Source organism: Equus caballus, chromosome 1 (genome assembly GCF_041296265.1).
Source record: "Equus caballus isolate H_3958 breed thoroughbred chromosome 1, TB-T2T, whole genome shotgun sequence".
NCBI lineage: Eukaryota > Metazoa > Chordata > Mammalia > Perissodactyla > Equidae > Equus > Equus caballus.
The window spans coordinates 78,710,755-78,725,383 of NC_091684.1; the positions used below are offsets into that span (position 1 = coordinate 78,710,755).

A 14,629-nucleotide genomic window follows, 5' to 3' on the forward strand; every position below is an offset into this window, starting at 1 on the left:
TAAATAAGTATACTGATTTTAGATACTTTGGAAACTGTGAAAATATCTGGCCTCCACCCTCTCCCCACCCGGGTTTGGAGTGCAGGCTCTGGGTCTGAGCGCCCAGGGTGGACTCCAGATGAGGACGTAGGAGCAGCATGACCTTGAGCAGATTAGCCCCTGACCTTGAGCTGGTTAAGGGCTTCAAGCACCGGCTTCCCCAGCCAACTGTAAATACAGCACCTTAGGCCATCTCACAGGAGACAGCGAGAAGGCAATGGGAATGTATTTAAGGGCTTGGCTAGGTGCCTGGGACATCATACACACTCCACCAATGATAACGCTTATTATTACAAATAAGACTAAACACTGAAAGGGACAACAGTAAAAGGTGAATGTGTTTTAAAAATGTGATAAGAAATGGTAATTTAGCAGGGCCCCGAAGAAGACAGACCATAATCACAGCCTCACACACCACTCACATCTGTCCTATAAAGACCAGGAATGACGGCCGCCGCCACCAGAGCAGTTATCTATAAAGGATCTTCTCTTTATTTAAGTTAATTTCAAGAATGGTTTCCATCTATAAAATGGACAAAGTACAAGCTCTGTACAGCAGTTCTTTTTAAAAATCAACTGGAAAAAAAAATTACCAAACTATATCTTGAATTTGCAAAACATACTCACAGATACCATCATTTTAGCTTTTATGAAGAATAAGAAAGACCACCACAGAGAAGACAACTCACTTGGCCACACTCTGCTCAAAGGGCTCGTAGGAAAGAGTCTTTACCTGTAAAAATGGGAGCAGGAGGGTGGGACAGTCCTGATGACTGAAAATAATGCAGCCACAGTAAGTCACTTTGGCACACTGTCTCATGTAAACATAGGTCACCTCCAGGGAGCCCTGTGACGCCCAAGACGCCCACTACCCAAGGCCACCGCCCACCAGCTCAGGGACAGGGAGCTGCCCCCAAGGGACTGGGTGGACCTGTCCCGATGGTACAAAGGTTGGTAAGACTTCTGGGTTGGGTAGCGGTGTGTGGGCCAAGGATTCGTCAAGAACCTGATTAAAATTTGTTTTACATCGAAGCAAAATTTGTTTTCCGTCAATGGGATTTTTTTGCTAACAGCAGTAGTAGTTCACAGGTGACAGGGTCTGATGACAGACCCCAGGTGCTCAGGCTGAGGGCACCAGCACAGCGCCTGGCTCCTGCTCGCCTGTATCCTACGGCCTAGCACAGGTACCTAAGACTATCCCAAGAGCCCACCTGCAGTCAGGATCAGCCTCTGAAGATGAAGTGTGCTGAGTTAATCCAGCCATGGCCTCCCCGCCCCCTGAAAATACATCTGGCTGCTCTGGCCAGGGGGCAAAAAAAGAGAAGACACAGGACAGGCCCCGAGCCGCGCCTCCAGGCCGAAGCCCATTGTCCTAAAGCAAACACAGGTGGGGCTTCTGCAGTGGAGGAAGAAAGACCAACAATGTTCCCTTTCCTAGAAGAAAGAGGCAGGAAAGAGAGCGGCAGTTAGCAGAGTGTCAACCTAGCAGAATCTTCCAGGGCCACTTCTCACTCTGTGCCCTCCCAGCCCCTCCCAAAGGGGCCTGAGGATGTGCAGTTATGATGCAGCTCCCACGACATGGCAGCTCGTGGGCTGCCTGCTGTGGCCAGCCTGACTGACACTGGGCACGTGTGTGGGAGGGGTGGGTGAGAGGGGGTGAGTGGACAAGGAAGGAGGGTGGTGATCAGGACAATGTCTGTCATTGCATGTGGGGACACTGAAAACGCAAGGAGGGCTCTGCAGAGACATTCCTGGGCACTGAAGCAGATGCCCTAACACTTCTTCCTCTTATTATTTTTAGTTCATAAATGTCTTGTGGTTTATCCTGACATCTGCTTCCTAACCCACAAGGCTCCTGTTTCTTGCCCCAAATCCTCAATGTCACTGGACAGGTGGTGTTTGGTTTCCCCCTTTCCTAATTCTTGACCCAGAGCCCCTGGGGCAGTCACCTCGGCCTGGGAGGGACAGGGTGGGCAGGCCAGATTCCAGGGCCCAGGTGACCCTGACAGTACTGCCAGCACACCAGGACACTCAGGATTACCCAATGCTAGCCTGTGACAGCTTCCTACGTCATTGGGTGTTTTTTTCTAAGAGAAAAAAACGTTTAAAAGACCCAAAGCAATACTTGTCAAAATAAGTAACCCATCCAGGTTTACAAGGACCAAGGACATGAAAAGTGGATTCCAACACACAGCAGTGACTTCCCAGCTGAAGCTGAACAGAGATGCTTGGGCCCAAGGCCTGCGGTCCAGGGCCAGCTATGGGAGGGTCCCCACAGGCCACAGCAGCACCACCTCATTGATAAGGCTCCAGGGGGCAGAGGAGGCTACTTTCTCCCTCTGGGAGAGGCTGGCCCCAGAGGGCTCCAGGGCTGCCTCCTCACAGCCACGACCTGCTTTGTGGAGAATTTACAAGATGCGGATGACCTACAGAAACCATAGGGAACTGACCGTACATTCTTTCTTTATATATATTTATATTTAGTGTCCCACCATAGAAAAGTTCATATTCAAATATAGGAAGTACGTCATGTGGAAGACGGGTCTGTGCTAGGAAGATGGTTGGGAGCGGAGGAGTAGGGACAGGGATACGACGTAAACCTGCAAAGTGACACGAGTTGGTGTTGGGGAAACCACACAGGATTCCGATGGGATCAAAAACGGAGATTTCAAAAGAGTTCTCCAGGCTGTGATGCAGCAACTACATCCCTCCTCTTTCCCTCCCCCGAACCTGTACGTGTTCGGCACTTCTCTGCCCTCCATGCTGTCACTGGGGGGTTACTGGCCGAAGCTGGGAGGGAAGAGGGGCGGCGGTGGCCTCGGGAAGGGGGCCTGGCTGCACCTGTGAGAGGAGGAGGGTAGTCATCTTCCTCGCTGCCTCTGTCCGCCAAGTCCCCGTGCCTTGCAGAAGTTCTCCGACTTTCAGACCATGATGGAATACTGAGGTATATAGTTTCGCGGAAAGTTTAAGAAACATAATCAAGAACGTGATCATCAAACTTGGCCCACTGGCATAGGAGACAGGATGGCATGGGCCTCCAGCCTCTCCTACTGCTGCAGGTTGAGCGAGAACTTCCACTGCTGAGACAGGGCGGGGCTGCACACCTCCACGCTCAAGCCCCCGTTCTTGGCTGTGCGGCTGTCCAGGCACAGATTGCTGCCCACGTGCCGCAGCTTCGAATTGCCCTCAATCTGTTCCCATTTCTGCAAGAGACAGGAGAATGCCTTATAATAGGAGCCCAAAGAAAACGGTATAGAACAGATCCATTTTCAGGGTCTTCTAGCTGCATTAAAAAGAAACAAACAATTTTCTTCTTGGTGATCATAAAGGATGGTAAATAGCAACAGCCCCGAGATAAGTCATCAGTACAAGGGCCCAGGAAAGAAACCTGTGTGCTCTGCCTTAGCCTGTAACTCCAAACCTCCTCTCTGGGCCCTGCTCGAGACCACCTTGCCTGCCCCATTCCCTTCCCTTCTTGGGGTGGCCCTCATCCAAGCCCCAGTGCACTTGCCTCTCCTCACACATTCACACAAAGACTTGATGTAGGGAATTCGCTGTAGGGAGTTTGCGTTCCTTCACAAGAAGGCCTGATCTGATGATATTTCACCCCAAGAATGGAGCCACAGGAAGCTGAGCCAGCTCAAAGAGGGCCCCCGTCCTGCCTGGGGCTGTTGGAAGGCAGCCCTGCATGGAGGCCCTGGTCTGGGCGCCTCAACACTTCCACTTAGGGCCTCACATGCAGCTGAATCAGATGAGCGGTGTCAGGTCAAATGAGAGGGAAAGAGATGTTTGGGTGCATAGAACATCATGTTGAAGAACCTATTTCTATATTGTCTATCTTCTCCACCAGGGTGTGAGCAACTTGTCTCAGCTATCCTCGAGGCCCCCAGTGCTCTGCACGGTAGAAATCAAGCAATATTTGCTGAGTTCTGAACGTGCCACTTGTAAAGTACAGAGTATAACATCTTCCTCTTAGAGTATGCACACATCCCCCCACTAAAACCAAACCAACCAACCAGCCAGACTCGACCAGCCAACCAACCCACCCACCTCCAAGCTGCCCAGTCAGAAAACAAAGCCCACAACCCAGCATGAAGGGAATCAGAGGGCCTCTTACCCTGTTTATCCCTGTGTAAAAATCTCTAATGTCTGTTTTCTTTTTCTTTAAAGTAACACATAACACGCTTTTTCTCCCAAAAGCTATCCCTTTATTAGTCAGTGATTCTCATTAATTTTTTACACTGTGTGCACTAAAGCTCCTTTCCCTAAGTTTTTTCTTTTTTTTTTTTTTAAGATTTTATTTTTCCTTTCTCTCCCCAAAGCCCCCTGGTACATAGTTGTATATTTTTAGTTGTGGGTCCTTCTAGTTGTGGCATGTGGGATGCCGCCTCAGCATGGCTTGATGAGCAGTGCCACGTCTACACCCAGGAATGGAACCGGCAAAACCCTGGGCCGCCAAAGGGGAACGTGCGAACTTAACCACTTGGCCATGGGGGCGGCCCCACTAAGTATTTTTGCAAATGCTCTCATATTGTGGACTTAAATTTTCTTACTCTTGCCTCCCTTTGAAATCCCCCTGACTCTGCAAATGCACACATAACACGAACACACAGATGTGCCTGGAAACTAAATATTCCAACTGGCAAGACAGTGTAGCTTCAAGATAAAATTAGCTAAGGAGCCTCTTCTCAAAGGGCAGATGAAGGAGACAGGGAAGAGGCAGAGCAAGGCAGGCAGAAGCCCAGAGCCTTGGGACCCGACCTTCTACACAAGGACCGCTGGCTGCAGGATGTTCTCAGAAGGTCCCTAGGATACTGATTCACGCCAGCCGACTAAACTGGATCTTTCGACGACAGAGACCCCTGCCATCAGATGAGCACTGGGGAGGCTATTGCTACCTGCCCATCATCTCTTCCTTTGTTTCTGGCTCCCTCTTTGCTGTCAGTCATTCCTCATGCTGTTTTCCTCCACTGTCATGTAAAGTGTGCATGCCCTGCCAACACCCATGTGTCACCCTGAGTGGCCAGGAATCAGCTTGACAAAGAATGTGGAATGAATGGAATCTGATTCCGTTCTCTGGAGGGGCTCTGCCTGTCATGTGTCAAAGGCATTGGCTAAATGGAGGGCCTTAAAAAAAAATAACCAAACCCTGGCTCTGTCTCTGGAAGGCAGCTTGGCCCATTTGTCTGAGAGGACTGTGGTGGGGCAGACATGTTTCTGAGACATCAAGGCGCTCCTGAAAGAGTCCCCATATGTCTCTCACGGGCTAAGTCTCGGGGTTAGCAGTCTGATAGCTCTTCACTTATATCTGCCACGCATCCAGAAAAGCTCACTGTTTGCAGGCCTTTTTCCATCTCATGACATGAGCCTTTCCGGGATGTCATTATGGTTCCTAAGAAGTGAGGTCGCAGGAGCACCTATCAACTTTTAAAATAAAGCAAGCTCTTCCTAAAGTTAACTCCTCCAGAGATTAAATGCCTAGTTGTTTCTTAGAAAGGTGTGGAGACCAGCTAAAGCCATCACTTTGTCACTCCTTTACGCCTCCACAGACATCCCCACCCCACTACACCCCGGGGGGAACGCCTCTTGAGCTGAGCAGGGACCACCGGATCCTGGGCTCATCCGATGCCTGACTTGCAGAATTCCAGGTGGTCTGGGTCCAAGGGATGGTGGCCTCCCTTGTTTAACAGTCACTCTTCCTCACTGGGGTATTACAGTCATGAAATTGCACCATCAACACAGAAGAGCATCTGGGGCCAGCTGGCAGTGAGCAGAGACCTGCAGAGGAGGCACCCACTGCCACACCAGGCTGGGTTCCACAGAGAGAAGGAGGAGGGCACCCAGCATGGGGCTGGGGATGGACAGATGAAAGACGGCCCTTTACAGCATTTCCCTGACAACTGGGATCTAAGCAAGGGACCTGGTCTTGGCCTTGGTCCTCCCAAGTGACACTGTAGAGGAGGCAATGACTCTCTGGGCTTCAGCTTCCCCTTGTGAAATTATTGTTGGACTGGAAGCCCACTTAGGCTCCTGGCTCCAGTGGGCTCTGTGCCTCAGTTTCCCTATACCCACCTATCTCCTAAGGAGGGACTGTAAGAAGATAAGTCAGTGCTCCATGTGCTGGCACATGGGAAGATCCTTTTGTGGTTGATTTCTGTCTGACACTAGCCATTACCACACGGCTCAAGAAAGGGTATGCCTTGGAGCTGCCACCAGAGAGTATGTCAGAGAGAACCAGCTTCAAATGTAAAAATATATTAAATATACTCAGAGCTATTTGGAAAAAGTAGTATGTACACGAGAGAGAGAGAGTTTCTGTGTGTGTGTATAAGGTCTCATCCATTTGATAATCAGTTAGAGGTTTTGTAAATTTAAAAAGGAAAAATATTTAATGAATCAACAAAAACATGTAATTTTTCTTTAAAATATCCAGTGGTGTGGGGAAGAGAATGAGAATATAATCAGAAATAAGCAGCATCAGACCTCTGGCTTGAGGAAAACAGGCCTCTCTGCAGGTCCTCCTCTCAGGACTGGGGTCTGTCCTCACACTGCGAGGAGTCATGAGAACACCTCCCTTCACTGACGGTATTGGAGACCTCATTTTCTTTTCTAGTCCTTATTTGTAGGTCAGTGTTTCACTAACTTCTCATGCATAAAGTCATAAACTTTTGCTTTTTTAAACAAAGCTTTAAATCAGAAATTTCACTCCTTCAGGCTGGCATCTTTCCGAGTGGACCCCAGGGGAACATGTGAACCTGGGCCACATTCTCAGTGTGGTGTGACTGGCCACCTGCTGGGCCTGCCCTGTGCTTTCGGTTCTACAGAGAAGCTGTGGGCCGCAGGACACTGCTTGATTGCTGTCTCTCCCTGCTCCTGGGCCTGAGGGCTGTGCCTCCACACACAGGAGGTCTGATGGGGCAGAAAGTGATGGGGTTCTGGCCATAATGCCCAGCACTAAGACACACGCACCAGCCACCAGCCTCCCGTCTCTTGGAGCTCACTGGCATCACCAGACACTCTCAGGGCCCATGTCCAAGAATCTGTGTGTTATGGCGGTGACAAAGAGGCTTCTGAAGAAGGGACCACCAGCACTGCTCACATGCCATGGTGAGGAGGCAATGACCTGTAGGTGTTGGGAGCCCCTACGATGCTGCCCAATCCAGAAAAGGTCCCCACAAATATTTGTGGGAGCTGAACAGACAAGCACAAAATATGGCCTTTTCAGTCTAGTTCGAGAGTAAGGCCCAGACATGAGCAGATCGATCAAGAGGTTATGGAAAGATGTAACTAACCCAGGACAGATGAGCCCACGGCAGAAGCAGCCCACAGGAGACAGGTGAGAGAAGGAAAGCTGCCCAGAGCCGAGCGCTGGTGGGACAGACCAGCCTTAGCAGCACTCATGCACCACACCTCTCACAAACATCGTTGTCTCACATCTGTCCCAACAGGGAATTCCCTGAATGCCCACTACGTGCTTGGAACTCTACAATATGCTGGGGACAATGAGGAGACCAAGAGCCTTAGTCCAACAGGCAGCTGAACATCACTCAGACAGCACTGCAAATAAATGTGGAAGGACACCCCGCAATCAATGCCGAGGACGGCGATGCATAGGCCTCAGGGGCTTGAGAACCATACCTGTCTGCTGTCGTTTTCCCGGCAGCCCTGCAGCTTTATGAGTGAGCCAGGCGCCCGGTCCACCACAGTCAGGCACAAGTCCATGTGCTTCACCGACTTCTCCTTCGTCAAGGCCCATTCCTGGAACACACACCGCAGGTCAGAGGCATGCCAGATACACAGCTGTGGCTGCTTGCCTAAGCCCAAATCCACAACTGGCAGTGTCGGGAGAGCCTCACAACTGAGCACTGCGCTGACTGACTGATGTGCAAAAGTGCTTTGAGATTCGCAGTAACTAAGATCAACAGTATTAACTATTTTAGTCCCAAATGTAAATTCGAATGCCACGCCCACTTTTCTGTCATTAACTGCGAGCTGTAAACACTACAGCTCAAGCTTGTTACCCACCAGGTGGACAGTTCAGGGTCAGTTTTCCACCCACATTATTTTGGAATGACTGCCCCCGTGCAGGTGTGGTTTGGAAACAGCATTTATGAATGTGAATTGTAATGTGAGAAAATTACTAATTACAGATGGCATATTTAAGCAAAATATATAGTGTGTAGCCTCTGTATTGAACATTAAGTTGACCTATTGATGCTCATGAAGTTCTGTGAGATCCCTAGGAATGGGTCTACTTATTCATACACACACAGCACACAGCTAACACTGACTGGGGCCTGATCTATGCAAGCACTATTTTAAGCCCTTTATACAGCAGCCCCATGAGGCTACATTATTCCCATTTAGCAGATGAGAAAACAGAACCAGACAGTGTTGAAATAACTTGCCCATGATCTTAAAAAGTACACACACACACACGCCTCCCCCCGCCTAAGGGCTGAGAGCACAACCATTTATTCTGAATAGTAAACATGACGATCGGAAAGGGCAGGAAGCCAGAGAAGGGAGAAGGTAGATGAGGTGACCACAGGCAGAAGGGGAGGCTGGGCACCTGCTCTGGGTAGGAGATGAAGCTCTGACCTTCACTCAAGGACTTGACCCTTTCAAAGGGATAAGTGCCCAAGTGAGCCCTCAGGACCCAGAAGCAGCAAGGTTTCTTGCAACTCAGAATCCCACAGGGGCACCCTACCCACCTCTGCCCCATGCCCCTTTCTGCAACATGCACAGGAAAGCTGCTGCAACTCATCTGTCCACCCATCCATCTGTCCGTCCATCCACCCAGTGACTGCCCAGTGCGCCCTGCAATGACTCAGGTGCTCTCACAGGGCTGGGCACAGGCAGCAAGCAGACGGGGAAGGCCCTGCCCTCAAGGAGCTTGCTCTCCAGGGGAGAACGGATGACATACCAACAGATGTATTATGTATTATGTAACCTGAGGCACTATTAAGTGCTGTGGAGAAATTGTTTTTCTTTTTTTTGTTTTCAGGGGACAGAGATTGGGGCAGACTGAGTAAGGGAAGGAATAAACAATCTGAAGAAGCCTCACTGTGCAGTACTTAAATCACCTTGGAACAGTCTGTTACTCGGGTGTAAAACCTAAAGGTTACACGCCCACCCCTACCTGGCCACTGGCGAGTGCAGCTCTGGAAGGCCAGGGCACAGGGGACTGGTAAAGCCCCTGCAGCCTGTTTGCAGCTGTGTTCTCTCCTATGGCAGAGTCAGACCTGGGCTGGCCCCCTCACTTCTCTTGCCTTCAATTTTCTCACCTTTAATTAGTGTTTCTCAAAGTGTGTGCCATGAAAAATTCTACAAAAAGTTAGTTCCAGGTCAAATAAATGTGGGAAACACTAAATTTGGGCTGTGTTTCTCTCTTGCAAATTCACAAATAGTCTATTAAAGGCACTGAAAAGTCCGAGAGTATTGGAACCTGCTTGGCCTCAGCAAAGCCCAAATTTAGGAGCATGGAGCCCTGACCCCACCTGTCCCCATCAGTGGCTCTTGGCACTGAGCTCTGCAGAGTGTTCTCTAGGAACAGCCCCACACTGGCCCCTGAGTGTCAAGTCCAACCTTACATGATGGTGCTGTTCTAGTGGGTGCTTCCAAAGCACGAACAGACCCTCAATGTCACCCGGAAGTCAGGATGGCACTCAGGACAAGGAAGCTGCAGGAGGGAGCAAACCCACTCCGCCTTTGATTAATGACACAAAGACACCCCATGCACGGGCAAGAGTAGAGGGGAGTAACACCTCTGTATGAAGAGGGGGTTTAGATTGTTCTTGGAAGCAACTGTTGAAAGATGTTGGAAGTTGGCTGATGCCCAGTTAAAGCTCATGTCTGAATGTTTCTAGAACCTTCTTGCTATTGTGTGTTTAATTATTTTAAAGCAGACTTTACAGTAAATTCCAGAAAAACCAATTCAGTTATTCAAACAAGAGCTAGTTGCCACTTTGTTCTTCTGTTGCATTTCAATGATCTGAATTTGTAAAATAAAGTTCATAATTATTTAAGAAATGCTTTTTTGAGCTGCTACTCTTAAAAAGCACAGCCACTGATTTCCCCATTTCCGGTGTGTCTGCTGAGGCTCAGCCAGAAACCAGATAACAAACCTCACTCTTCCAGAGCACAGGGCCCTGTTTTCAGTTAGGATATGTTACTTACCCTCTCATTTCTCATCCATGTGGCACACTATTCAAAAAAGTGGCCCTTTCCATCAGTTTGGACAGACTTACTCACGGCAGGTTTACGAGGCAGAGCATCTGCTGCAGCAGCCTGAGCCCTGGCATTCTGTCTCCTCCACGACCGCACTCCCTAGCACGGCGGTCACGAGCCACACATGGCTATTTAAATTAATTAAAGTTAAATAAAATGAAACTTCGCATCCTCAGTCACACTAGCCACATTTTGGGTGCTCAGTAGCCCCATGTGGCTGGTGGCTACTGTACTGGATGGTTCTGATCTAGAACATTCTCACCATTACAGAAAGCACTATTGGACAGTGCTGATCTAGAAAGGTGATCTCCGGGCCTCAAGCTGGTCCACGGAGGAAGGTGTCCCCAGGTATGCAGATGAAAGTATACCACGTCCTTGTACACCCTCACTTTTACCTGCTGTGTCCTCTCCTGCTAGAAAACCCTCGCCACTCAGCTGCTCATTTAGAATCACCCACTTTGGGAGCTTTCAAAAACCCTGATGCTCTCTGACCGCAAACAAATTAAATCTGGCTTTCTGGGCACTTGACCCAGCCACAGCATTTTTTAAAAGCCCTTGAGTCTACCGCAGCGTGTAGCCAGCGGAGGAGGACCTCGAGCCCCTGGACAAGTAGGGCTGTGTCCCTCGTCTGTGATGCTGAGGGCCCAGCACAGCACCTGGCACAGTAGGCACTCAGCAAGTTTGCTGAAAAGGAAGGAGAAGCCCCTGTGTGAGAAGAGTAATGGTCTCACGATAGCAAAAACGAAAAGGAGGAGAACAAGAGAGGGGGTGAAGCGCTCTGCACGTGCAATCCTGTCTGATCTTCACGACAGCCCTGAGCTGCACACTGGAGTGTGCAGACACGGAGCTGAGGCTGTCTGGGCATGGTCTAGGCTGGGCCACGACACAGCACTGTTACCTCCGTACACAGCTGGGAGTAGCCCCCTCTGGGTGGCCTCCTACACTGTCCCAATCTACTTCCTCCCCAAAAGGGCATCCTGAGAGAAGCTCCCCACCAATGAGCTCCAGTGCCTATGAATATGTTGACTATAATTTATTGTCCAAACCAAGGTCCCCTTGAGACTAAAGGGGAGGCTGTTAAAAATTACATGGGGGCCACAGGAGTAACTGGCAATGTGCTGGGCAGGCCAGGATGTACCATGTCAGCCTACCTATGGGCTTGCAGAGAGCAGTGCTCAGGGGCTCAGAGACCAAGTTCTGGGCAGGATCTGGGGAGCAAGAGCAACAGCCACTTGCCCCTCCTCCTGAGAGGAAGGTGGGGGTGACCACACAGGCAGTGGTAGCCTGCTGCCCAGCTGCCACCGGCTTTTATTACTAGCTGTGAGGTAAAAGGTGCAGTCCGTTCCCTGAGGCCATGCTGAGCCAAGAACAGAGCCCAGCGCAGCCTGAAGCTGGCTGCCTGAGCCGCAATGATGGCGTGGGGCGGGTCCTTTCGGAAGAGTCAGCACACCTGCTTATTTTAAATGTTCTATAGAGGAAGACCTCTCCTTCCCAGGAGATCTGCTGAAATATAAAGGGCTGACCCCTCTAACCTTCCCTGAATCATCAGAACATTGCAAATGTGACAGAGGCAACCCCCAGTAATTAAAAGGGGGAGGTGAGACCAACCTGGAGTAATAAAACACCTGAGAGTAGAGATGGTGAGTAACTCAGGTTAGCACCTGTTTTGTGATAGACACACCAGAGGGAAGCGGCACCTACCCCCATAAGATTCTCCAAATTTATGAATTAACGCTGTGTTACCAAACCCCGAAGCATTGCATTTCTGATGTAGATTAAACTGAGCTTCTGGAGAATTAGATCCATCTAATTCTGAAGTGTTCTTCTTCACAAGGCTTCACTCTTCCGAGGATGAAATTTTAGTATTTTCAGTAAGGTTATGGACGGAAACAGATAAAAATGATCTTTCCCTGTACTCACTGCTTTCCCACCTCACACTGAAGCCCCAAACTGTGCAGAAAAACATCTTCATGCTTAGTCTAGAAGGAACAGTCTCTGTATGGCTTTTTGCTGTCAACCCTGTACCAGAACAAGAATGATAACAACACCCCTCAGCCTTGCATCGCTGCCTGCGACATGAGAGCCCAAGTATGTCACGCAGACCGCCTGGTTTCCCAGCAGTTAAAACCACATTTAATCTCAGTGCCTCAGACCAAAGGGTTGACAAGGACACAGAAACATTGCTGGCAGGAGTAGCACCTTCCCTTCCTCCTTTCTGGAGCCCACAAACACTGCCTGCCTCTCCAATCCCTCTGCTCTTCCCTCCTAGACACTCTCTCCCTCATCCCTCTGACGGGTTCCTCCTCCCAAGCCTGCATCTACTATCTGGAGGGCCTGGGACAAGAGTACAAATGGGGGCCCACATACCGTAGGTTTAAATACTAAAAATTCATAAATCAAGCTGCACCCAGAGGCTGGATGTGTGCTCACCCAAAGCATCCTCGAGAGATAAAGGATGTCCTCTAAGGACAGAGGAGAGACCCTGGGAGCCTGGCTGCGGCGTGCACGTGCCAGGCCAGCCCTGGACAGCGGCCTGAAGCTGGAAGGGGACTGCCTTCCCTCCCTTGTGCCTCACTTGTCTAATTTAGGATGTCCAGGCCATTCCAATCAAGTACAAAAACGACAGCACTGAGTGGACAACAGAGTCAGAGTACCTGGGGACTGCCATCAGCCTCGACACTCCTTGAGGATTTGGGACAGCCAACTTCACACTAAAGCAGGCAGCCTCTTTTAAAAAGAGTCCTATTCAAATAAGGTTCTGGGATTAATAAATCCAGGATATACCGAGTTAAACTGCCTTTTCCTTTAACTGCAGGCCCTCTGAGAGTCAGGCACATTTTCAAGGAGATAAGAGTACAGCACTGCCCGACATTTTTTGTGTATGAGGCCCACATTTTACCAATACCTATTATTATCTCGTGGGAAAACCACCTTCTGGAACCCACAGGCCACAGTTAGGCCTATCAGGGCTTCACTTACCTCTCTCCTTTCAGTGATGACAGAAAGTGGTGGGTTTTTATGCCTCTAGGAAAAGGTTGTGCGTGTGTCAAACTCAAGCAAGTAATTATTAATAGTTTATATATCTAAGCTATTATTATCTAATACGCAGGGAACAACAATGACTTAGCAGTAGCTGCAGTGACTGGGATTAAACACCTGTGAAGAAGGGCACACAGGCAGGTGTTCACAAGCACATTCAGGGACCAGGCGCAGACACAGGACAAGTACTTCGGGGATGAGCCCACACCACAGGGAGGACAGAGCGGGCAGGAAGATGATAAGGACAAAAGACTAAGGCCTGCAGCCCTGCAACCGTGCCTTGACAAAGGACGTCGATGCCTGAGGCTGATAACAGGCTTCACACATCAGTCAAGATCTGGGTCGTCCCATTTGATCCTGAGGCTGGTAGGAGGGTGACCAGCAGGAGCCAGGCCTTCCTCACAGACATCTCGGATCACAGCGGAAGGCGGCAGCAGGACTCTGGGCCTCCAGGTGCTCAAGTTCACCCCATGCACATACCTGGTTCCCCCCAGCATTGTGGCACTCATAAACTCCAACAACACCGTCAGCAAAGTGTCCCAGAGTGTCCAGGCAGTTGGTTCCCTGCTGCAAGGCCCCAAAAGCTATATCCTGATGGTCGGGAACCCTGGAAAACAACATGAGAATCATCTGTCTAATTGCGTGGCACCAAGAGCTCCCTTGGCCCTGCCCTTGGCTCAGTGACTTCATCTGAGGCAGCAGGGACAATGAGAAGAGGGCCTCCACAGGCAGGGCTGTGGCACTGAGATAGCATTTCTCCGAGTTTCTGGATTTCTAACAGAATCGAAGATTTTAAGTTGGACAAGTATTCTTTCTATTCCCTATCAGGGAAACTGCTTTGGAAAGGAAAAGCTCCTATTATCTTCAATGTCAGTCTGTTGAAAGTCATTTAGGAAAGCAATTAATGTGGTCAGATCCTGTTGCCCGGAACTTTCCAGTAGACTTAGTATTTGAGCTTTACCTTATAGACGGGAGAACCTTGGTGGATTAGTTGGGGAGCCTGATACAAACAAAGCAAGAGAGCACAGGTAGGGCAACATGCTTTAGGACCAGAGCCAAATTTGACCCTGCCTTTGCCACGTGCCAGCTGTGGGATCTTTCAGACACACTCTCTCTCTAAACCTCAGTGCCCTCTTCCACATGGTACCTCCTAAACAGGTCTGCTGCAAGTATCACATAAAACATTTCATTTTAAGCATTCAGCCCAGAGCCTGGCCCACAGGAAGCACTCAGTAAGTGGCAGCAATGATTACTGACATAAACAGTTGGTGTCTCCCCGGCCCTCGTGGACGGGGAAGCAGATTTACCCACTGGTGTGGCC

The 14,629-nt window shown here is 49.8% G+C and overlaps 1 protein-coding gene across 8 annotated transcripts in view; it reads right to left on the minus strand.

Annotated features, from left to right (window-relative positions):
• Positions 1-508: 508 nt before the first annotated feature.
• The window catches only part of GALNT2 (polypeptide N-acetylgalactosaminyltransferase 2), a 198,447-nt gene continuing 184,326 nt past the window's right edge, over positions 509-14,629 (minus strand). For all 8 annotated transcript variants that reach the window (XM_023646249.2, XM_070228192.1, XM_023646248.2 and 5 more), the window contains 3 exons: positions 13,789-13,915; positions 7,678-7,797; positions 509-3,242 (listed from right to left, as the gene is read on the minus strand). In XM_023646249.2, the coding sequence (XP_023502017.1) occupies positions 3,087-3,242; positions 7,678-7,797; positions 13,789-13,915 (403 nt within the window). In that variant the 3' untranslated portion in view covers positions 509-3,086. The remainder of the gene's footprint in view (positions 3,243-7,677; positions 7,798-13,788; positions 13,916-14,629) is intronic.